The sequence below is a fragment of the Molothrus aeneus genome, unplaced genomic scaffold (genome assembly GCF_037042795.1).
Source record: "Molothrus aeneus isolate 106 unplaced genomic scaffold, BPBGC_Maene_1.0 scaffold_214, whole genome shotgun sequence".
Lineage (NCBI taxonomy): Eukaryota > Metazoa > Chordata > Aves > Passeriformes > Icteridae > Molothrus > Molothrus aeneus.
Genome location: NW_027098878.1, coordinates 35,070 through 56,656, shown reverse-complemented (window position 1 = coordinate 56,656; position 21,587 = coordinate 35,070). Strand labels below are relative to the sequence as shown.

The 21,587-nt window shown below is 60.1% G+C and overlaps 1 protein-coding gene and 1 long non-coding RNA gene across 2 annotated transcripts; both read right to left on the bottom strand.

Annotated features, from left to right (window-relative positions):
- Window positions 1-1,698: 1,698 nt before the first annotated feature.
- Window positions 1,699-3,725, bottom strand: LOC136569770 (uncharacterized). The gene is made up of 4 exons (XR_010785458.1): window positions 3,617-3,725; window positions 3,164-3,236; window positions 2,698-2,755; window positions 1,699-1,902 (listed from the first exon to the last, which is right to left on the bottom strand). It is a non-coding gene; the product is annotated as an uncharacterized lncRNA (long non-coding RNA).
- A 616-nt stretch (window positions 3,726-4,341) lies between these two features.
- On the bottom strand, window positions 4,342-21,570 carry HIF3A (hypoxia inducible factor 3 subunit alpha). The gene is made up of 11 exons (XM_066570128.1): window positions 21,397-21,570; window positions 16,269-16,459; window positions 14,529-14,665; window positions 13,498-13,582; window positions 11,622-11,734; window positions 10,314-10,504; window positions 8,682-8,788; window positions 7,246-7,390; window positions 6,311-6,435; window positions 5,046-5,230; window positions 4,342-4,413 (listed from the first exon to the last, which is right to left on the bottom strand). Exons 1-11 carry the CDS (start codon window positions 21,513-21,515, stop codon window positions 4,342-4,344), a joined length of 1,470 nt encoding a protein of 489 aa, XP_066426225.1. The 5' UTR covers window positions 21,516-21,570.
- Window positions 21,571-21,587: the final 17 nt, after the last annotated feature.

Below are 21,587 nucleotides of genomic sequence, written 5' to 3'. Positions count from 1 at the left end.
GGCCGCCCGGGGCCGGCGCCGCCGCCGTTCCCCGCCCGCTCTGTCTCCGCCATGGCCGGGCCGTAAAGCGCAGCCCCCGCCGGGCGCGGCCGCCAAGCGCCGCTGTCGCAAAACCGCGGTGGGAGCCGGGGGGGGGAGCGGTGTCGTAAACGGGGGGCAGAGGAGCGGGCGGGGGTCGCGGGGTCCCCGAGGGTCCCCCAATGTCTCCGAATGTCCCCCAGGTGTCCCCAAATGTCCCCAGGTGTCCCCATCACCCTCCCTGTCCCCTCCTGTCCCCCTTGTCCCCATCATTCCCCGTGTCCCCAGGTGTCCCCAGGTGTCCCCGAGGGTCCCCAGGTGTCCCCAGGTGTCCCCAGGTGTCCCCTGGGCCCTGCCCTGTGTCCCCCGTGTCCCCATCACCCTCCCTGTCCCCTCCTGTCCCCCTCGTCCCCAGCATTCCCCGTGTCCCCAGGTGTCCCCAGGTGTCCCCGAGGGTCCCCAGGTGTGCCCAGGTGTCCCCTGAGCCCTGCCCTGTGTCCCCCGTGTCCCCATCACCCTCCCTGTCCCCTCCTGTCCCCATCACTGCCAGTGTCCTCAATGTCCCCTGGGGTCCCCGAGGGTCCCCAAGTGTCCCCAGGGCCCTGCCCAATCCCCCCAAATATCCCCAAATTCCCAATGTCCCCCCAATGTCCCCAATATCCCCAACCCCCCCAAATGTCCCCAGTGTCCCCAATGTCCTCAACCCCCCCCAATGTCCCCCCAATGTCCCCAATGTCCCCCAGTGTCCCCAGTCACAGCCGCACCCTCGGTGCTTTCAGAGCGCTTTATGTGGGGGAGGGGATGGGGGGGGGGGGTCGTACAGGGACCCCCCCCCAAAAGCTCCGGGGTGGGGGAGGGGATCGGGGGGGGGGAGGGGGGGGTGTGCGTGTGGGTCCAGCGGCTCCGGGGGGAGGGGGGGATTTGGGGAGGGGTCTGGGGGGGAATTTGGGGGCATTTTGGGGGTCCCAGGGGGCTCCTGAGGGGGTTTTGGGGGTCCTGGGGGGAATTTGGGGGAGTTTTGGGGATCTCAGGGGGGTCTTGGGGGTCCTGGGGGGGTCCTGAGGGGGTTTTGGGGAGGTCTGAGGGGGTTGTTGGGGGAATCTGGGGAGGGTTTGGGGGTCCCAGGGGGCTCCTGGGGGGCTCTCGGGGGTCCTGGGGGGATTTTGGGGGGGTCTTGGGGGTATTTAGGGGGTCCCGGGGGGGTTCCTGAGGGGCTTTTGGGGGGAATTTGGGATCCCGAGGGGCTCCTGAGGAGGTTTTGGGGGTCTTGAGGGGATTTTGGAGGCGTCTTGGAGAGGATTTTGGGGGGGGCGGGGGTCTTGGGGGTCTCCAGGGACTCCTGAGGCATTTTTGGGGAGATTTTGGGGGTCTCAGGGAGGCTCCTGGGGTACTTTTGGGGGGGATTTTGGGGGGATTTGGGGAGGGGTGGTCCCGGATTTGGGGAGGGGGGGGCGATTTCAGCCCAGCACCAAATTTTGGGGGGGTAGGACCCCCAAATTGGGGGGGGTCGAGACCCCCCTAAAGCACCAAACTGGGGGTGTTGGGACCCCCCTAAAGCACCAAATTGGGGTGGGGGGTCCCCAAAATTGGGATTTTGGGGGGTGGGGGGGGTCCCTGAGGGGAGGATTTGGGGGTGGGGGTGGATAAATGGGGGGGGGGGAAGGAAATTTGGGGTTTTTTTGGGTGGGGGGGGTGTCAGGTGATGGCTTTTGGTGCAGCCCCCCCCAAAACTGTGAATTTTGGGGGGGGGTCACCCCAATTTTGGGGGTCCCAAAGCGAGGAGGGGGTTGGGGGGGGGGTTCCTTGCTGGGTGGTTTTTTTTGGGGGGTCCCCCCCCCCATCCTCAGGGACCCCCCCCGTGGGTCAGACCATCGGCCAGCAGCACTGGGGGGGGGGACACAGCGATTATTGGGGTGTCCCCCCCTCCCCAAACACCCATTTTGGGGGGGTTCCTTTCAATTTGGGGCTCCCCCCCTTCTGTGCCCCCCCCACCCCAATTTTGGGGTGTCCCCAACGCCCTCCCCCAAAATTTTGGGGTCCCCCACCCCCAATTTTGGGCTCTCCTCAGGTTCCTCCCCCCCCACCAAAAAAACCCCAAAATTTGGGCCCCTTTTGGGACCCCCCATTTTGGGACCCTCTCATTATTGGGGTGTCCCCCCCCCGCCAGTTTTGGGGTCTCCCCTCCCATTTTTAGGGTCTCCCACCCATTTTAAGGGTCCCCTCATTTTTGGTGTCCCCCCCTCCCAATTTTTAAGGTGTCCCGCCCCATTTTTGGGGCGTCCCCTCCCCATTTTTTGGGGTCTTTCCCCCCATTTTCTGGTCTCCCCCCCATTTGTGCCCCCCCCCACATTTCTGGGGTCTTTTCACCCCATTTTTAGGGTGTCCTTCCCTCCCCCCCAGTTTTTGGGGTCCTCTCCTCATTTTTAGTGTTGCCCCCCCCACCTTTTCTTGGGTCCTACCCCATTTTTGGGGTCCCCCCAATTTTTAGGGTCTCCCCCTCCCATTTCTGGTCTTCCTCCCCCCATTTTTGGGGTGTCCCCCCCCATTTTGAGGTCTCCCCCTCCCCATTTTTAGGGTCTCCCCCTCCCATTTTTGGTGCCCCCCCCCTTCCATTTTTGTTGTCCCCCACCCCCATTTTTGGTGCCCCCCCCCTCCCCAATTTTGGGGTCCCCCCCTCACCCAGGGGCTGCTCCTGGCCCAGGCTCAGTCCTGGGGGGTCCCCACTCAGCAGCAGCCCCTGGGGGAGGGGAGGGGACACAGGGGGTGACAACTGGGGACAGGACACGCTGCCACCCCCCCCGACCCCAATGGTGTGTCCCTGTGTCACCTCCCCCTCCCTTCCCAGGGTCCCCCAATGTCCCCCTCAATGTCCCCACCCTGTCCCCCTCAATGTCCCACCAATGTCCCCCCCAATGTCCCCACCCTGTCCCCCTCAATGTCCCCCTTGATGTCCCTTCAATATCACCCCAATGTGCCCCCAGTGTCCCCTCCCTGTCCCCACAATGTCCCCCCCAATGTGCTCACCTGGTCCCCACCCTGTCCCCTTGATGTCCCCACCCTCTCCCCTCCCTGTCCCCCCAATGTCCCCCCAATGTCCCCAATGTCCCCCCAGTGTCCCCTCAATGTGTCCCCCCTATTTCGGTACCAGCAGTTGGGGGTCGAGCTCCGCCCGTTTCAGGGGGGCCCCGGGGGGATCCTCCGGGCTCGGCTCCCGCGGCCTGGGGAACGCGTCAGGCCCCGCCCACCGGCGTACAGGCCACGCCCACCCACCTTCCATGCCCCACCCACAGCCACACCCATGCAGGTCACGCCCACCCACCCACACAGGCTCCGCCCATTAGACACCCACACAGGCCACGCCCATCGGCACATAGGCCACGCCTACAACCACACCCACACAGACCCCGCCCCCACACACCCCCAAATCTGCCCCGCCCACAGCCACACCCTCCTTTCATGCCACGCTCCCAAGGCATTTCCTCGTAAGCCACGCCCCCTTAGAGCCACACCCTCACCGGCCACGCCCTTTTCCGGACCACACCCACAGCCCCACCCATCGAAGCCACGCCCCTCATTAATTCACCCAAGCCCCACCCACCTCTTCCTAGCAGGGCGTGGCCGCGGGGCGTGGCCGAGGGCGGGGTCGCTGCCCCATCTCGGGAGGGCGTGGCCCGGCCGGGAAGGGGCGGGGCCTCGCCCGGGGAAGCTGCGGGCGCGGGGCCTCGGGGGCGGGGCCTCGGCCTTGTGGGCGGGGCCGGCGCGGCGCAGGCCCCGCCCCCTCTGGGGCTCGGCCCCGCCCAGCTGGAAATCGCCGTCCATGGGGATGTAGGGGGCGAGCATGGCCAGGTCCAGAGGGGGGGCCTGAGACACATTCGGGGGGCGGGGTCGCATTTGCAGCTTGGGGTTTGGGGTCTGGGGTCGCATTCGGGGTTTGGGGTCACATTTGCAGTTTGGGTTTTGGGGTCACATTCGGGGTTTGGGGTTTGGGGTCACATTTGGAATTTGGGGTCTCATTCGGGGTTTGGGGTCGCATTCGGGGTTTGGGGTTTGGGGTCACATTTGGAATTTGGGGTCTCATTCGGGGTTTGGGGTCGCATTTGCAGTTTGGGGTTTGGGGTCGCATTCGGGGTTTGGGGTCCCATTTGGGGACAGGGGTTCAGGGTTTGGGGGCGAATTTAGGGTTTGGGGTCCCATTTGTAGGATGGGATTTGGGGTGGGGATTTGGGGTCTGCTTCCATTTATGGGCTGGGGTTTGGGATTTGGGGTTCCCTCTCTCATTTTTGGGCTGGGGTTTGGGGTCCCAGGGGTGTCCCCACTCCCCCCTCACCTGCAGGGTGGTCCCGGGGCCGCGGCTCCCCCCAAAAATCTTCTGTACCTGCAGCACCGGTGTGGGGGCTGGGGGGGGGGCACAGCCACCGACCCCAGAGCCCCCCCCGGAACCCCCCAAAAAAACCCCAGACCCCAAAGACCCCCCCAGACAATCCCAAGACCCCCAGGACCTCCCCAAACCCCCCCCCCAGACCCCAAAAACCACCCCCAAACAAACTCCAAAACCCCATAAAACCCCCCCAGGACCCCCCCCAAAAACCCCCCAAACCTCAAAGACCCCCCAAAAAAAATCCCAAACCCCAAACCCCCCCCTAAAACCCCCAGACCCCAAAACCCCCCCAGACCCCAAAAACCACCCCCAAACAAACTCCAAAACCCCATAAAAACCCCCCAGGACCCCCCCAAAAAACCCCCTCCAGACCCCAAAGACCCCCCCCCAAACCACTCCAAAACGCCATGAAACCCCCCCAAAAAACCCCCAGACCCCAAAAACTTCCCCAGAACCCCCCCGGAAAAACCCCCCAGACCCTAAAACCCCCCCCAGACCCCAAAACCCCCCCCAGACCCCAAAACCCACCCCCCAAACAAACTCCAAAACCCCCCAAATAAAACCCCCAAAATCCCCCTAAAACCCCCCCAAAAAGCCCCAAAATCCCCCTAAAACCCCAAAATTTCGGTCGTGCCCGCCCCCCACTCACCGGGGAGGGGCTGCGGGGTCGGCGGGGGGGGGCGGGGGTCGCGGGGGGGGGGTCGAAGATGGGGGCGAGGAGCCGGACGAGCTCGGGGGAGCAGAAGCGCCGGGGGTCCCTCTGCAGGGCGGCCTCGGGCACGTGCGAGGGGCGCACGAAGGCCAGGACCCCCGGGACCCCCGGGACCCCCAGGTCTGGGGGGAAATCACGGTGAGACCCCCGGAAAAATCCCCAAATTAACCCGGGACCCCCAGGTCTGGGGGGGAAATCACGGTGAGACCCCCGGAAAAATCCCCAAATTAACCCGGGACCCCCGGGACCCCCGGGACCCCCAGGTCTGGGGGGAAAATCAGGGTGAGACCCCCGGAAAAATCCCCAAATTAACCCGGGACCCCCAGGTCTGGGGGGAAAATCACGGTGAGACCCCCGGAAAAATCCCCAAATTATCCTAGAAACCCCCAAGAAACTACCCCGGGGACCCCAAAAAACAACCCCAGAAATCACCCCAAAAATCCCCAAATTAACCCGGGATCCCCGAAAAAACAACCCCAAAATCAACCCAGAACCCCCCCAAAAATCCCAAATTAACCCGGGACCCCCGGGACCCCCAGGTCTGGGCAGGAAAAACAGGGTGAGACCCCCGGAAAAATCCCCAAAATTATCCTGGGACCCCCAAAATCCCCCCAAAATTCCCCAAAATCATCCCAGAACCTTCCCCCCTAGAGCCCCAAAATTCCCCCCAGGACCCTCGGGACCCCCCAAAATCCCCCCCAGGATCCTCGGGAACCCACCCTGACCCCCCAAAATTCCCCCCAGGACCCTCGGGACGCCCCAAAATGCCCCAAAATTCCCCCCAGGACCCTCGGGATCCCCAAAAATCCCCCCCCAGGACCCTCGGGACCCCCCCAAAATCCCCCCAGGACCCTCCAAGACCCCCCAAAAATCCCCCCTGGGACCCCCCCAGACCCCCCAAATTCCCCCTCAGGACCCCCGGGACCCCCCAGACCCCCCCAAAACCCCCAAAAATCCCCCCCCAGAACCCTCGGGACCCCCCAAGACCCCCCAAAAATCCCCCCCAGGACCCTCGGGACCCCCCCCCAGACCCCCCAAAATCCCCCTAAAATCCCCCCCAGACTCCCCAAAATCCCCCCCAGGACCCCCGGGACCTCCCCCAGACCCCCCAAAATCCCCCCCAGGACCCTCGGGACCCCCAAGACCCCCCAAAATCCCCCAAACTCCGCTCCCCCCCCCTCCCAGTCGCTCCCAGTCCGCACCCAGGCTCAGGTCCAGCACCGCGTCGGGCGGGGCGGGGGCGGGGGGCGGGGGGCGCCGCCCCCTCCCCAAATCGCGGCGCTGCGTCTGCTCCAGGGACAGCACCAGGCCCCGCTGCTCCACGCGGCTGTGCAGGGGATGGGGGCGTCGGGCGGAGACCACCCCCCAAAAAAGGGGTTTGGGGGGGGTGGGGACCCCCCAAAAAAGGGGTTTGGGGGGAGAGGGACCCCCCAATAAAGGGGTTTGGGGGGGTGGGGAACCCCCAAAAAAGGGGTTTTGGGAGGGAGGGTGGGGAGCCCCCAAATGGGAGCTCGCGGGGGGTCCCCGGGTGGGATTTTGGGGGTCATCGCTGCCCCCCAGGAGAGGTTTGGGGGGTCTTCAATGTCCCAAATGTCCCCAATGTCCCCCCAATGTCCTCAATGTCCCCCCAATGTCCCCCCCAGTGTCCCCAATACCCCAAATCCTCCCAAAGTCCCCAATGTCCCCAACCCCCCTGATTCCCCCAATGTCCCCAATGTCTCCAATCCCCCCCAATGCCCCCACATCCTCAATGTCCCCAATCCCCCATATGTCCCCAGTGTCCCCAATGTCCCCAATGTCCCGAACACCCCCAATCCTCCATATGTCCCCAGTGTCCCCAATCACCCCAATGTCCCCAATGTCCCCAAATGTCCCCAGTGTCCCCAATGTCCCCAATCCCCCCCAATGCCCCCACGTCCTCAATGTCCCCAATCCCCCATATGTCCCCAGTGTCCCCAGTGTCCCCAGCTGAGCATGAAGTGCAGGCACACGATGCCCTCGGACACCATGACCCCAATGTCCCCAATCACACCAATGTCCCCAATGTCCCCAAATGTCCCCAGTGTCCCCAAATGTCCCCAGTGTCCCCAACGTCCACAATGTCCCCAATCCCCCCCAGTGTCCCCAGTGTCCCCACCTGAGCACGAAGTGCAGGCACACGATGCCCTCGGGCGCCGCTCGCCCCCCGCCCATGACGGTGGCCTGGGTCTGAGCCCACAGGAAGCCCCCGCGCTTGGCCAGGAACCGGTACTGGCTGGTGACAGCCTGGCCCTTGCTGAGCACTGGGGACAGCGGGGACATTGGGGACACCGGGGGGGATTGGGGACATTGGGGACATCAGGGACATTGGGGACATTGCAGGGGACTGTGGACATTGGGGACATCAGGGACATTGGGGACATCAGGGACATTGGGGGGATTGGGGTGGATTGGGGACATTGGGGGGATCGGGGATATTGGGGACACTGGGGACATTGGGGACATTGGGGGGGATTGGGGACATTGGGGACATCAGGGACATTGGGGACATCAGGGACATTGGGGGGATTGGGGTGGATTGGGGACATTGGGGGGATCGGGGATATTGGGGACACTGGGGACATTGGGGACATTGGGGGGGATTGGGGACATTGGGGGTTTTGGGGACATTGGGGACACCAGGGGGGATTGGGGACATTGGGGACATCAGGGACATTGGGGACATCAGGGACATTGGGGGGATTGGGGTGGATTGGGGACATTGGGGGGATCGGGGATATTAGGGACACTGGGGGGGATTGGGGACGTTGGGGACATTGGGGACACTGGGGACATTGGGGACATTGGGGGGATTGAGGACATTGGGGGGGACTGGGGACATTGGGGGTTTTGGGGACATTGGGGACATCAGCGGGGGATTGGGGACATTGGGAGGGATTTGGGACATTGGGGGGACATTGGGGACATTGGGGGGATTGGGGTGGATTGGGAACATTGGGGGTGTTGGGGACATTGGGGACACTGGGGACATCGGGGACATTGGGAGGGATTGGGGACATTGGGGGTTTTGGGGACGTTGGGGACAGTGGGGACATCAGGGACATTGGGGTGGGTTGGGGACATTGGGGACATCATTGGGGTGGATTGGGGACATCGGGGACATTGGGGGGATTGGGGACATTGGGGACATTTGGGGACAGTGGGGACGTTGAGGACGTTGGGAGGGATTGGGGACATTGGGGGTTTTGGGGACGTTGGGGACATTGGGGGTGTTGGGGACATTGGGGACATTGAGGGGACACTGGGGGGGGTCACCAGGGGCGATTTGCCGTGTCCTGGGGACGATTTTGGGGTTCCCAGGAGGATTTTGGGTTTCCCAGGACGATTTTGGGATTCCCCTGAAGATTTTTGGGGTTTCCATGGAAATCTTCTGTTTGCCAGGAGGATCTTAGGGGGGTTTTGGGGTTCCTGGGCAGATTCTGGGTTTCCCAGGAGGATTTTGCTGTTCCCGAGGGGGCTCTTGGGGTTCCCGGGTGGATTTTGGGGTTCCCGGGCGGGTTTTGGGGTTCCCGGGCGGGTTTTGGGGGCACTCACGAGTGTGGACGCTGCGGCTCAGGGTGTTGGAGTCGAGCGCGTGCACGAACTCGTACAGGGAACAGCCCAGGAGCTCCTCGGGGTGGTACCCGGCCACCTCCCCGATCCTGCGCCCCAAAAACATCGAGGGGGGCACCCCAAAATCAACGTGGGATACCCCGAAAAAACCCCGGGAGGACAGCCCGACATCACTGCGGCCCCGCGCCCCAAAATCCCGTAAGGGACGCGGCCACCTCCCCGATCCTGCACCCCAAAATATCGGGGGGACCCCAAAATTATCGGGGGATACCCAAAATTATCGGGAACACGCCAAAAACACCGGGGACACCCCAAAATTAACGTGGGATACCCCAAAATAATCGGGGGACACCCCAAAATTATCGGGAATATCCCAAAAACAACGGGGACACCCCAAAATTAACATGGGATACCCCAAAACGATCGGGGGACACCCCAAAATTATCGGGAATATCCCAAAAACAACGGGGACACCCCAAAATTAACATGGGATACCCCAAAACGATCGGGGGACACCCCAAAATTATCGGGAATATCCCAACATCGCCCCAACCCCGCCCCCTAAAATTATCGGGGGGTGTCGAGTTTTTGGGGGATTTTTGGGATTTTTGGGGTGCGATTTTTATGGGGTGCAACGAGCTCAGAACTTGGGGGTCTCGGGGCTCTGGGGGTGCCGGGTTTTGGGGGGATTTGTGGGATTTTGGGGATTTTTGGGGTGTGAGGGTTCGCACCGCAGGGCTGCCAGGTTTTGGGGGATTTTGGGGATTTTTGGGGATTTTGGGGGATTTTTGGGGATTTTTGGGCTGCTGTCTTTGTGGGGTGTAAGGGGCTCAGAACTCAGGGGTCTCAGGGGTCTGGGGCTGCCGAATTTTGGGGGATTTGTCGGATTTGAGGGATCTGGGAGTGCCAAATTTAGCGGGATTTTTGGGCGATTTTTGGGGTGCATGGAACACGCCCCAAACCCGGGGGTCCCATGGGTGCCGAATTTTGGGGGATTTGTCAGATTTAAGGGATCTGGGAGTGCCAAATTTAGCGGGATTTTTGGGGGATTTTTGGGGCGCATGAAAGGCGCCCCAAACCCGGGGGTCCCGTGGGTTTCTGGGGTGTCCAATTTTGGGGGATTTGTCAGATTTGAGGGATCTGGGAGTGCCAAATTTAGCGGGATTTTTGGGGATTTTTGGGGTGCATGGAAGGCGCCCCAAACCCGGGGGTCCCGTGGGTGTCCTGGGGTGTCGAATTTTGGGGGATTTGTTGAATTTGAGGGATCTGGGAGTGCCAAATTTAGCGGGATTTTGGGGGATTTTTGGGCCGCATGAAAGGCGCCCCAAACCCGGGGGTCCCAGGGGTCCCATGGGTGCAGAATTTTGGGGGATTTGTCGGATTTGAGGGATCTGGGAGTGCCAAATTTAGCGGGATTTTTGGGGTGCTATCTTCATGGCATGAAACAGGCCCAAAATCCGGGGATCACGGGGGTCCCATGGGTGTTGAATTTTGGGGGATTTGTCGAATTTGAGGGATCTGGGAGTGCCAAATTTAGCGGGATTTTTGGGGGATTTTTGGGGCGCATGGAACGCGCCCCAAAGCCGGGGGTCCCATGGGTGTCCCCCCTCGCACCGGTCGTCGCAGTAGGTGAATTTCATGTCCATGGAGTGGCGGGTGAGGACGGTGCCCGAGCCCAGCGGGGCCTCGATGGCGCCGGGGTGCGCGATGGCCTCGCAGATCAGCACCAGGCACCGCAGGGGGGGGTCCCCGCCGCCCCCCGAGCCCCCCGGGTACGTCCGCATGTGCCCGGCGCAGTGCAGGACCTGGGGAGGGGGGAAATGTCCAAAAATGTCCCGGGAGTTTGGGGTTTAGGTCAGAAAAAAAACCCCGGAAATGCACCAAAAAAACCCGTTGGGATTTAGCCCAAAAAACCCAGGAAATGCACCAAAAAACCCCTTCGGGATTTAGCCCAAAAAACCCCGGAAATGCACCAAAAAAAACCCGTTGGGATTTTGACCAAAATGGTCCCTGGAGTTTGGGGTTTAGGTCAAAAAACCCCGGAAATGCACCAAAAAACCCTTTGGGATTTAGCCCAAAAAACCCAGGAAATGCACCAAAAAACCCTTTGGGATTTAGCCCAAAAAACCCAGGAAATGCACCAAAAAACCCCGTTGGGATTTAGACCAAAAAACCCCGGAAATGCACCAAAAAAACCCTCGGGGTTTAGCCCAAAATAACTCTGGAGTTTGGGGTTTAGACCAAAAATGTCCCGGGAGTTTGGGGTTTAGGTCAAAAATGTCCCTGGAGTTTGGGGTTTAGGTCAAAAAACCCCGGAAATGCACCAAAAAACCCTTTGGGATTTTGACCAAAATAACCCCCAAAAACTGTCCCCCAATGTCCCCAATCCCCAAAATGTCCCCAATTGCCCCAAAATGTCCCCAACTGCCTCAATGTCCCCAACATCCCAAATGTCCCCAATGCCCCCAATGCCCCCAATTTCCCCAAATGCCCCCAAACCCCTCAATGTCCCCAAACCCCCAAATATCCCCTTAACCCCCTCAATGTCCCCATTGTCCCAAATGTCCCCAACCCCCCCAATGTCCCAAATGTCCCCAATCCCCCAATCCCCAAAATGTCCCCAAATGTCCCCAATGTCCCCAATCCCCCCAATGTCCCCAATGTCCCCAACCCCCTCAATCCCAACGTCCCCAAGGTCCCCAAATATCCCCCAAATATCCCCAAAATGTCCCCAAATGCCCCCAAATGTCCCCAAAGTCCCAAATGCCCCCAAATGCCCCCAATCCCCCCAATGTCCCCAATATTCCCAAATGTCCCCAATGTCCCCAAAGCTCCAAATCCCCCCAATGCCCCCAAAGCCCCCAAAGCCCCAAACATCCCCAAAATGTCCCCAAAATGTCCCCAAACTGTCCCCATCCCCACCTTCCAGGAGGCCGCTTTGAGGTTGAGGCAGCGCCCGCGGCCGCTCAGGGTGCTCTTCATGCGCAGGGAGAAACTGCGGCCCGAGCGCTCCCCCCGCCGCCGCTGGGGCCCCCCTGGAATTGGGGAGGGGTCCCGGGGGTCAGGGGGGGTCGGGGGGGGTCGGGGGGGGTCGGGGGTGCCGGGATTTGGGGGGTTTTGGGGGGTTTTTGGGGGTTTTTGGGGGTTTTTGGGGGGTTTTTGGGGGGCTCTTCATGCGCAGGGAGAAACTGCGGCCCGAGCGCTCCCCCCGCCGCCGCTGGGGCCCCCCTGGAATTGGGGAGGGGTCCCGGGGGTCAGGGGGGGTCGGGGGGGGTCGGGGGTGCCGGGTTTTGGGGGGTTTTGGGGGTTTTTGGGGGGTTTTTGGGGGGTTTTTGGGGGGCTCTTCATGCGCAGGGAGAAACTGCGGCCCGAGCGCTCTCCCCGCCGCCGCTGGGACCCCCTGGAATTGGGGAGGGGTCCCGGGGGTCGGGGGGGGGAGTTTTGGGGTGAATTTGGGGAGGGGTCTCAGGGATATTTGGGGTGAATTTGGGGGTTTTTTTTTGGGTTTTTTTCGGGTATTTTGGGGGTATTTTTGGGGTATTTTTGGGGGTTTTTGGGTAATTTGGGGAGGGGTCTCAGGGATACTTGGGGCGAATTTGGGGAGGGGTCTCAGGGATATTTGGGGTGAATTTGGGGTATTTTTGGGGAGTGGTCTCAGGGATATTTGTGGCGAATTTGGGGTATTTTGGGGGTATTTTTGGGGTATTTTGGGGGTATTTTGGGGTAATTTTGGGGGTATTTTTGGGTAATTTGGGGAGGGGTCTCAAGGATATTTGGGGTATTTTTGGGGTATTTTGGGGGGTTTTTCTGGGTAATTTGGGGAGGGGTCTCAGGGATATTCGGGGTTCGGGGGTATTTCTGGGGTATTTTTGTGTAATTTGGGGACGGGTCTCAAGGATATTTGGGGTATTTTTGGGGTATTTTGGGGGGTTTTTTTGGGTAATTTGGGGAGGGGTCGCAGGGATATTTGGGGCAAATTTGGGGAGGGGTCTCAAGGATATTTGGGGTACTTTTGGGGTATTTTTGGGGAGTGGTCTCAGGGATATTTGTGGCGAATTTGGGGTATTTTTGGGGTATTTTGGGGGGTATTTTTGGGGGTATTTTTGGGGGTATTTGGGTAATTTGGGGAGGGGTCTCAGGGATATCTGTGGTTCTGGGGTATTTCTGGGGTATTTTGGGGATATTTTGGGGGGTTTTGGGTAATTTGGGGAGGGGTCTCAGGGACATTTATGGTTCTGGGGTACTTTTGGGTTGTTTTCGGGGGTTTTTGGGTAATTTGGGGAGGGGTCTCAGGGATATCTGTGGTTTTGGGGTATTTTGGGGATATTTTCGGGGTTTTTGGGTAATTTGGGGAGGGGTCTCAGGGATATCTGTGGTTCTGGGGTATTTTGGGGATATTTTGGGGTTTTTTTGGGTAATTTGGGGAGGGGTCTCAGGGACATTTATGGTTCTGGGGTATTTTTGGGTTGTTTTCGGGGGTTTTTGGGTAATTTGGGGAGGGGTCTCAGGGATATCTGTGGTTCTGGGGTATTTTGGGGATATTTTCGGGGTTTTTGGGTAATTTGGGGAGGGGTCTCAGGGACATTTATGGTTCTGGGGTATTTTTGGGTTGTTTTCGGGGGTTTTTGGGTAATTTGGGGAGGGGTCTCAGGGATATCTGTGGTTCTGGGATATTTTGGGGATATTTTGGGGTGTTTTTGGGTAATTTGGGGAGGGGTCTCAGGGATATCTGTGGTTCTGGGGTATTTTGGGGATATTTTCGGGGTGTTTTTGGGTAATTTGGGGAGGGGTCTCTCACCCTGCCGCGGGCCCAGCACGTCGTGCAGCTCCTCGTGGTCGCAGGGGTGCACGAAGTCGAACACGCTGTGCCCGATCAGCTCCAGCTGGGGGGGGGGGGGCAAAATTGGGGGGGGGGGCACGGCCCATTTTGGGGACCCCCCCCCCCATTTCGAGACCCCCCCCCCCTGAAAAATTTTGGGGAACCCCCCCCGAATAAATTGGGGACCCCCCCATTGGGGACCCCCCCTATCGGGAACCACCCCCAGCAGAATTTGGGGCCCCCCCCAGGCAGATTTTTGGGGACCCCCCCCTCATTGGGGACCCCCCCCACCATTGGGGACCCCCCCCCCCAGGCAGATTTTGGGACCCTCCCCGACAAATTTTTAGGGACCCCCCCCCCCGTCAAATTTTTGGCATCCCCCAGGCAGAATTTGGGGTCCCCCCCGGCAAATTTTTGGGGTCTCCCGATGGATTTTTGGGGCCCCCCCGCCAAATTTTGGGCCCCCCCAAAGGGATTTTTTTGAGTCTCCCCCGCCGGATTTTGGGGTCCCCCCGGCAAATTTTTGGGGGTCCCCGATGGATTTTTGGGACCCCCCCCAGGCCGATTTTTGGCCCCTCCTTGAGAGATTTTGGGGCCCCCCAAAGGGACTTTTTTGAGTCTTCCCCGCCAGATTTTGGGGTCCCCCCCAGACAAATTTTGGGGACCCCCAGGCAGATTTTTGGGGCCTCCCCGACAAATTTGGGACCCCTCCAAGCAGAATTTTGGCCCCTCCTTGTGAGATTTTGGGGCCGTTCCAAAGGGATTTTTTTGAGTCTCCCCCGCCAGATTTTGGGGTCCCCCCCAGACGAATTTTGGGGACCCCCCCCGGCAAATTTTGGGGCTCTCCCTGACAAATTTTTGGGGGTCCCCCGACAGAATTTGGACCCCCCCAAAGCAGAATTTTGGGGCCGCCCCAAAGGGATTTTTTTGAGTCTCCCCCGCCGGGTTTTGGGGTCCCCCCCAGACAAATTTTGGGGCCCCCCCGGGGTATTTTGGGGCTCCCCCCGTACCTGGCTGAGCCCCAGCAGGCGGCTGACGTTCTCGGACAGGTAAATCATGTCCCCGCCCTCGCTCAGCACCATCACGAAGCCGCTCAGGGCCTGCAGGTAGCAGCCGTCCACAGCCTCGGCCGCCGCCGCCCACGCACCTGGGGGGGCGTCAGGGGGTCCCCGAAATCACGGGGGGGCCGGGGGGTCCCCAAAAGGGTCGGGGGTCTTGGGGGATTGAGGGTGAACCTGCCCCCAACCCTTTGGGTGTGGCTGTTCAGGACCCTCAGGGGGGGATTTCAAGGGGTCTGGGGGCGTTTCAGGAAGGGTCTGGGGGCGTCAGGGGGTCCCCAAAATCACGGGGGGGTCGGGGGGTCCCCAAAAGGGTCGGGGGTCTTGGGGGGTTCCCGGTGGGTTTTGGGGGTCCTGATGAGGATTTGGGGTTCCCGATGAGGATTTGGGGTTCCTGGTGGGTTTTGGGGTCCCGATGAAGATTTGGGGTTCCCGGTGGGTCTTGGGGTCCCGATGAGGATTTGGGGGTCCCGATGAGGATTTGGGGGTTCCCGGTGGGTTTTGGGGTCCCGATGAGGATTTGGGGTTCCCGATGAGAATTTGGGGTTCCCGGTGGGTTTTGGGGTCCCGATGAATTTGGGGGTCTCGATGAGGATTTGGGGGTGGGATCCCGGTGGATCTGGGGAGGTTCCCGATGGATTTTGGGGTCCTGGTGAGGATTTGGGGGGGTTCCAATACGGATTTGGGGTTCCCGGGGGGTTTTGGGGTCCCCCGTGGTTTTTGGGGTTCGGAGGTTTTGGGGAGGTTCCTGATGGGTTTTGGGGGGGTCCCGATGAGGATTTGGGGGTGGATTTGGGGGTGCGATCCCGGTGGTTCCCGATGGATTTGGGGACGCGCCCAGCGGGGATTTTGGGGAGGGTTCCCGGTAAGAATTTGGGGTTCCCGATAAATTCGGGGTTCCAGGCGGTTTCGGGGGGTCCCAATGAGGATTTTGGGGTGTTCTTGATGAGGATTTTGGGTGTTCTTGATGAGGATTTGGGGGTGCTTCTGATGACGATTTGGGGGTGGGATCCTGGTGGATCTGGGGAGGTTCCCGATGGATTTTGGGGGGGTTCCCAATACGGATTTGGGGTTCCCAGGGGGTTTTGGGGTCTCTCTGAATTCGGGGGTGGTTCCCGGTGTTTTTTGGGGTTCGGGGCCGTTTCGAGGGGTCCCGATGAGGATTTGGGGGTGGATTTGGGGGTGCGATCCCGGTGGTTCCCGATGGATTTGGGGACGCGCCCAGCGGGGATTTTGGGAGGGTTCCCGGTAAGAATTTGGGGTTCCCGATAAATTCGGGGTTCCAGGCGGTTTCGGGGGGTCCCAATGAGGATTTTGGGGTGTTCTTGATGAGGATTTGGGGTGTTCTTGAGGAGGATTTGGGGGTGCTTCTGATGACGATTTGGGGGTGGGATCCCGGTGGATCTGGGGAGGTTCCCGATGGATTTTGGGGGGGTTCCCAATACGGATTTGGGGTTCCCGGGGGGTTTTGGGGTCTCTCTGAATTCGGGGGTGGTCCCCGGTGTTTTTTGGGGTTCGGGGCCGTTTCGAGGGGTCCCGATGAGGATTTGGGGGTGGATTTGGGGGTGCGATCCCGGTGGTTCCCGATGGATTTGGGGACGCGCCCAGCGGGGATTTTGGGGAAGGTTCCCGGTAAGAATTTGGGGTTCCCGCTAAATTCGGGGTTCGGGGCGGTTCCGGGGGGCCCCTGACCGGCGGCCAGCAGGCGCTGCACGCGCAGGTAGCTGATGGTCAAGCGCATGATGGACGCCTTGTCCAGGTGGGCGCTGACGCCGCGGGCGAAGGGCAGCGCCAGCGCCAGCTGCCCGAACACCTCGGCCTCGCGGCTGCGCCGGCACCGGGCGGCGTCACGGGAGCGCTCCCGGCGGCCCTCGGGGGTCGGCCTGGGGGGACCCCAACATTCAGACCCTAAAACCGCCCCTATATGGCCCAAAAACCCCAAAAATCCCCAAACTGAACCCAAAATCCCCTAAGGAAACCCCAAAATCCCCAATGGAGAACCCCAAATCATCCCCCAGAGATCCCCATCCTGTCCTGGGAGCGCTCCCGGCGGCCCTCGGGGGTCGGCCTGGGGGGACCCCAACATTCAGACCCTAAAACCGCCCCTATATGGCCCAAAAACCCCAAAAATCCCCAAACTGAACCCCAAAATCCCCACAGTAAACCCCAAAAACCCCAATGGAGAACCCCAAAACATCACCCAGAGAACCCCATCCTGTCCTGGGAGCGCTCCCGGGGCCCCTCGGGGATCGGCCTGGGGGGACCCCAACATTCAGACCCTAAAAATGCCCCTATATGGCCCAAAAATCCCAAAAATCCCCAATCTGAACCCTAAAATCCCCTCCTGTAAACCCCAAAATCCCAAATCCCATATTCCCATGTGTTCCCATCATCCCACGTTCCCATTTTCCCCATTTTTCCCTTTTTTTCCCCCATTTTCCCCCGGTTTTCCCCATTTCCCCCAATTTCCCCCCTTTTTTCCCAATTTTCCCCCTTTTTCCCCCAATTTTCCCCCCTTTATTCCCAATTTTCCCAATTTTTTCCCCATTTTGTCCAGGATTTCTCATTTTCCCACGGTTTCCCACCTGCTCCCGTTCCCGTTCGTGTTCCCACCATCCCAAATCCCAATTTTCCCCATTTCCCCCCATTTTTTCTCTCTTTTTCCCCTTTTTCCTTATTTTCCCCCATTTTCCCCCATTTTCTCCCATTTTCTCCCATTTTTCCCCATTTTTCCCCATTTTTCCCATTTTCCCCCATTTTCTCCCATTTTCTCCCATTTTTCCCCATTTTTCCCCATTTTTCCCTGTTTTCCCATTCCCGTTTGTGTTCCCACCATCCCATATCCCAATTTTCCCCCCTTTTCCCCCCTTTTCCCCCATTTTCCCCAATTTTTCCACATTTTCCCCATTTTTCCATATTTCCCCCCATTTCCCCCAATTTTTCCACATTTCCCCATGAATTCCTGTCCCTTCCCATTCTCTTGTGTTCCCCCCATCCCATATCCCAAATTTTCCCCCATTTTTTCTCCTTTTCCCCCCATTTTCTGTGGTTTTCCCCATTTTTCCATATTTTTCCCCATTTCCCCCCAATTTTTCCCCAATTTTCCCAATTTTTCCCCATTTCTCCAGGATTTCCCATTTCCCCATGAATTCTCATCCCTTCCCATTCTCTTGCATTCCCTCCATCCCATATCCCCATTTCCCCCCAATTTTTTATCATTTTTTCCTCATTTCCCCCCTTTTCTTTTTCTGATTTTCCCCAATTTTTTACCCAGTTTTCCCCATTTTTTTGGTTTTCCCCCCATTTTCCCAGGATTTCCCATCTTTTTCCATGATTTCCTGTGTGTTCCCACCATCCCATATCCCAATTTCCTGCCATTCTTCCCCTTTTTTATCCCATTTTCCCCCCCATTTTTTTCGCATTTTTCCCCATTTTTTCACTTTTTTCCCCCATTTTTCGCCGTTTTCCCCCCATTTTCCCAGGATTTCCCCTTTACCCATCTTTTTCCATTATTTCCTGTGTGTTCCCACCATCCCATATCCCAATTTTCCCCATTCTTCCCCCATTTTCCCTCCATTTTTCCCCCATTTCCGCCCATTTACTCCCTTTTTTTTTGGTTTTTTTTCCCATTTTTTCCCATTTTTTCCCCATTTTTTCTCAGATTTTTCCCATTTTTTCACGGTTTTTCCCCATTTTTCCCCGTTTTCCCAGGATTTCCCATTTTCCCGTGTTTTTTCCGTGCCGTGGGGCCGCCCCCGTGCCCATCCCAGGCCGGGCTGTCCCCGTTGCCCCCCACCCCAAACCCCCATTTTTTCACACTTTTTCCCCATTTTTTCTCGGATTTTTCCCATTTTTTCACGTTTTTTCCCCATTTTTTCGCTGTTTTCCCCCGTTTTCCCAGGATTTCCCATTTTCCCGTGTTTTTTCCGTGCCGTGGGGCCGCGCACGTGCCGATCCCAGGACGGGCTGTTCCCGTTCCCTGTTCCCGTTCCTGTTCCTGGCTCCGAGCCCGGGGGGCCGCGGCCGGGGGAGCTCGGGGCCCCCGAGGGGGGCGTGGCCATGCAAATGAATGGTGATTTATGCAAACGAGGGGGGCGGGAGTGCGCGGGAATGGGAGCGGCAGCGGAATGGGACTGGGACCAGTACCGGACTCTGAATGGGACCAGTGCAGGGTCCGAACTGGGACCAGAACCGGACTCTGAATGGGACCAGTGCAGGGTCTGAACTGGGACCAGTACAAGGCAGAAACTGGGACCAGTATAAGGCAGAAACTGGGACCAGTACAGGGTCTGAACTGGGACCAGTGCAGGGTCCGAACTGGGACCAGTGCAGGGTCTGAACTGGGACCAGTGCAGGGTCCGAACTGGGACCAGTACAAGGCAGAAACTGGGACCAGTGCAGGGTCTGAACTGGGACCAGTGCAGGGTCCGAACTGGGACCAGAACCGGACTCTGAATGGGACCAGTGCAGGGTCCGAACTGGGACCAGAACCGGACTCTGAATGGGACCAGTGCAGGGTCCGAACTGGGACCAGTACAAGGCAGAAACTGGGACCAGTATAAGGCAGAAACTGGGACCAGTACAGGGTCTGAACTGGGACCAGTGCAGGGTCCGAACTGGGACCAGTGCAGGGTCCGAACTGGGACCAGTGCAGGGTCTGAACTGGGACCAGTGCAGGGTCCGAACTGGGACCAGTGCAGGGTCCGAACTGGGACCAGTACAAGGCAGAAACTGGGACCAGTGCAGGGTCTGAACTGGGACCAGTGCAGGGTCCGAACTGGGACCAGTGCAGGGTCCGAACTGGGACCAGTGCAGGGTCTGAACTGGGACCAGTGCAGGGTCCGAACTGGGACCAGTGCAGGGTCCGAACTGGGACCAGTACCGGGTCTGAACTGGGACCAGTGCAGGGTCTGAACTGGGACCAGTGCAGGGTCCGAACTGGGACCAGTACAGGGTCCGAACTGGGACCAGTGCAGGGTCCGAACTGGGACCAGAACCAGGCTCTGACTGGGACCAGTATAAGGCACAAACTGGGACCAGTGCAAGGTCCAAACTGGGACCACTGCAGGGTCCAAACTGGGACCAGTACCAGGCACTAACTGGGACCAGTATAAGGCACAAACTGGAACCAGTGCAGGGTCTGAACTGGGACCAGTGCAGGGTCCGAACTGGGACCAGTACAAGGCAGAAACTGGGACCAGTACAGGGTCTGAACTGGGACCAGTACAAGGCTCTGACTGGGACCAGTATAAGGCACAAACTGGGACCAGTGCAAGGTCCAAACTGGGACCAGTGCAGGGTCCGAACTGGGACCAGTGCAGGGTCCGAACTGGGACCAGTGCAGGCACCAACTGGCACCAGTACAAGCCACTAACTGGGACCAGTAAAAGGCACTAACTGGGATCAGTACCAGCCACTAACTGGGACCAGTACACATCGCAAACTGGGACCAGCACCTATCACTAAATTGGACCAGTAAAAGGCACTAACTGGGACCAGTACCGGTCGTTAACTGGGACCAGTACCAGGCACAAACTGGGACCAGTAAAAGGCACTAACTGGGACCAGTAAAAGGCACAAACTGGGACCAGCCCGTGTCCCCCACGTGTCCCACTCGAGGCCACCCCCGTCCCACCCCGGGACCCCCCCCCGACACTTTTGGGGGGTCCCTGAGCCCCCCCCGGGTGCCACGTGGGACCGACCCCCCCCCGCCCCCCCAATCCGGGGGTCCCACCCCGATCTGGGACCCTCCCAAAGTCCCCAAAGACCCCAAAAAGTCCCCAAATTCCTCCTGTGCCCCGGTTGAGGGGAGGGTCCCGACCCCTCCCGGGACCCCCAAACCGACCCCGGGACCCCCAAACCGACCCCGGGACCCCTCAAACCGACCCTGGGACCCCTCAAACCGACCTCGGGACCCCGCCCCAATTCCCGATCCCGCCCCCCCGGGGGTCCCGGTGCTTGGACACCCAAAGGGGGGCGGATCCCGCCTCCCCCTCCCCCCAATTCCTGCTCCGGGACCCCCAAAATTTACCGGACCCCGCCCCCCCTGAGGGTCCCATTGCCGGGACCCCCCCCGGGACCGATCCCGCCCCATTCCGGGGGTCCCAGACCGGACCCCACCCCCTCGCTGGCCACTCCGGGACCCCCCCCGGTAATTCCAGCCCCGGGACCCCCCCCTAAACCGAGTCCCGCCCCCCCCGGGGTCCCAACCGCGGGACCCCCGCCCCGGCGCCGACCCCGCCCCTCCCGGGGGTCGCATTCCCGGACCCCGCCCCCCCTGGGGGTCGCGTTACCGGGACCCCCCCGTGCCCGGTGACCCCTCCAGGACCCCCCCCGGGGATCTGAGCCCCGGGACCCCTCCCCAAAAGCGCCGCGCCCCCCCCCCCGTACCTCGGCCCGGGCCGCCCGTCCATGGCCGCCGCTGCCGCGCCCTCCGCACCCACCGCGCCGAGCCCCCTCCTCGGCCACGCCCCCTCACACAGGCCACGCCCCCCTGCGGGACACGCCCCTCACTCACACACCCCCTGCGGGACACGCCCCCTCCCCGAAATGCCACAGCAGGACACGCCCCCCCTTGTGCACACGCCCCTTTAGGGAATGCCACGCCCATTACAAAATAAGCCACGCCCATTTGTGGCCACGCCCCACCGTGAATAGACAAAACACGCCCATATTTGGACACGCCCCATTTAAGACCGCACCCATTTTAGACATGGACCATAAAACGCCCTTTTATAGGCCACGCCCACCTCCTGACCACGCCCATCGATACAGCGCACGCTTTTGTGGGCGTGGTCTGATCCCGACCACACCCCCTTACCTGGAGACGGCCACGCCCACGCGCAGACCACGCCCATCCGATAATGAAATGTCCCGCTCATTTCTTTGGCCGCGCCTCCTTCTGCACGTGTCACTCAATGCTCCTGAGGCCACGCCCATAAATCGCAGGCCGCGCCCACAGGGAGCCCCAAAATTCCCTTTGAGCTCCCCCCGAATTAACCCTGAGCCCGC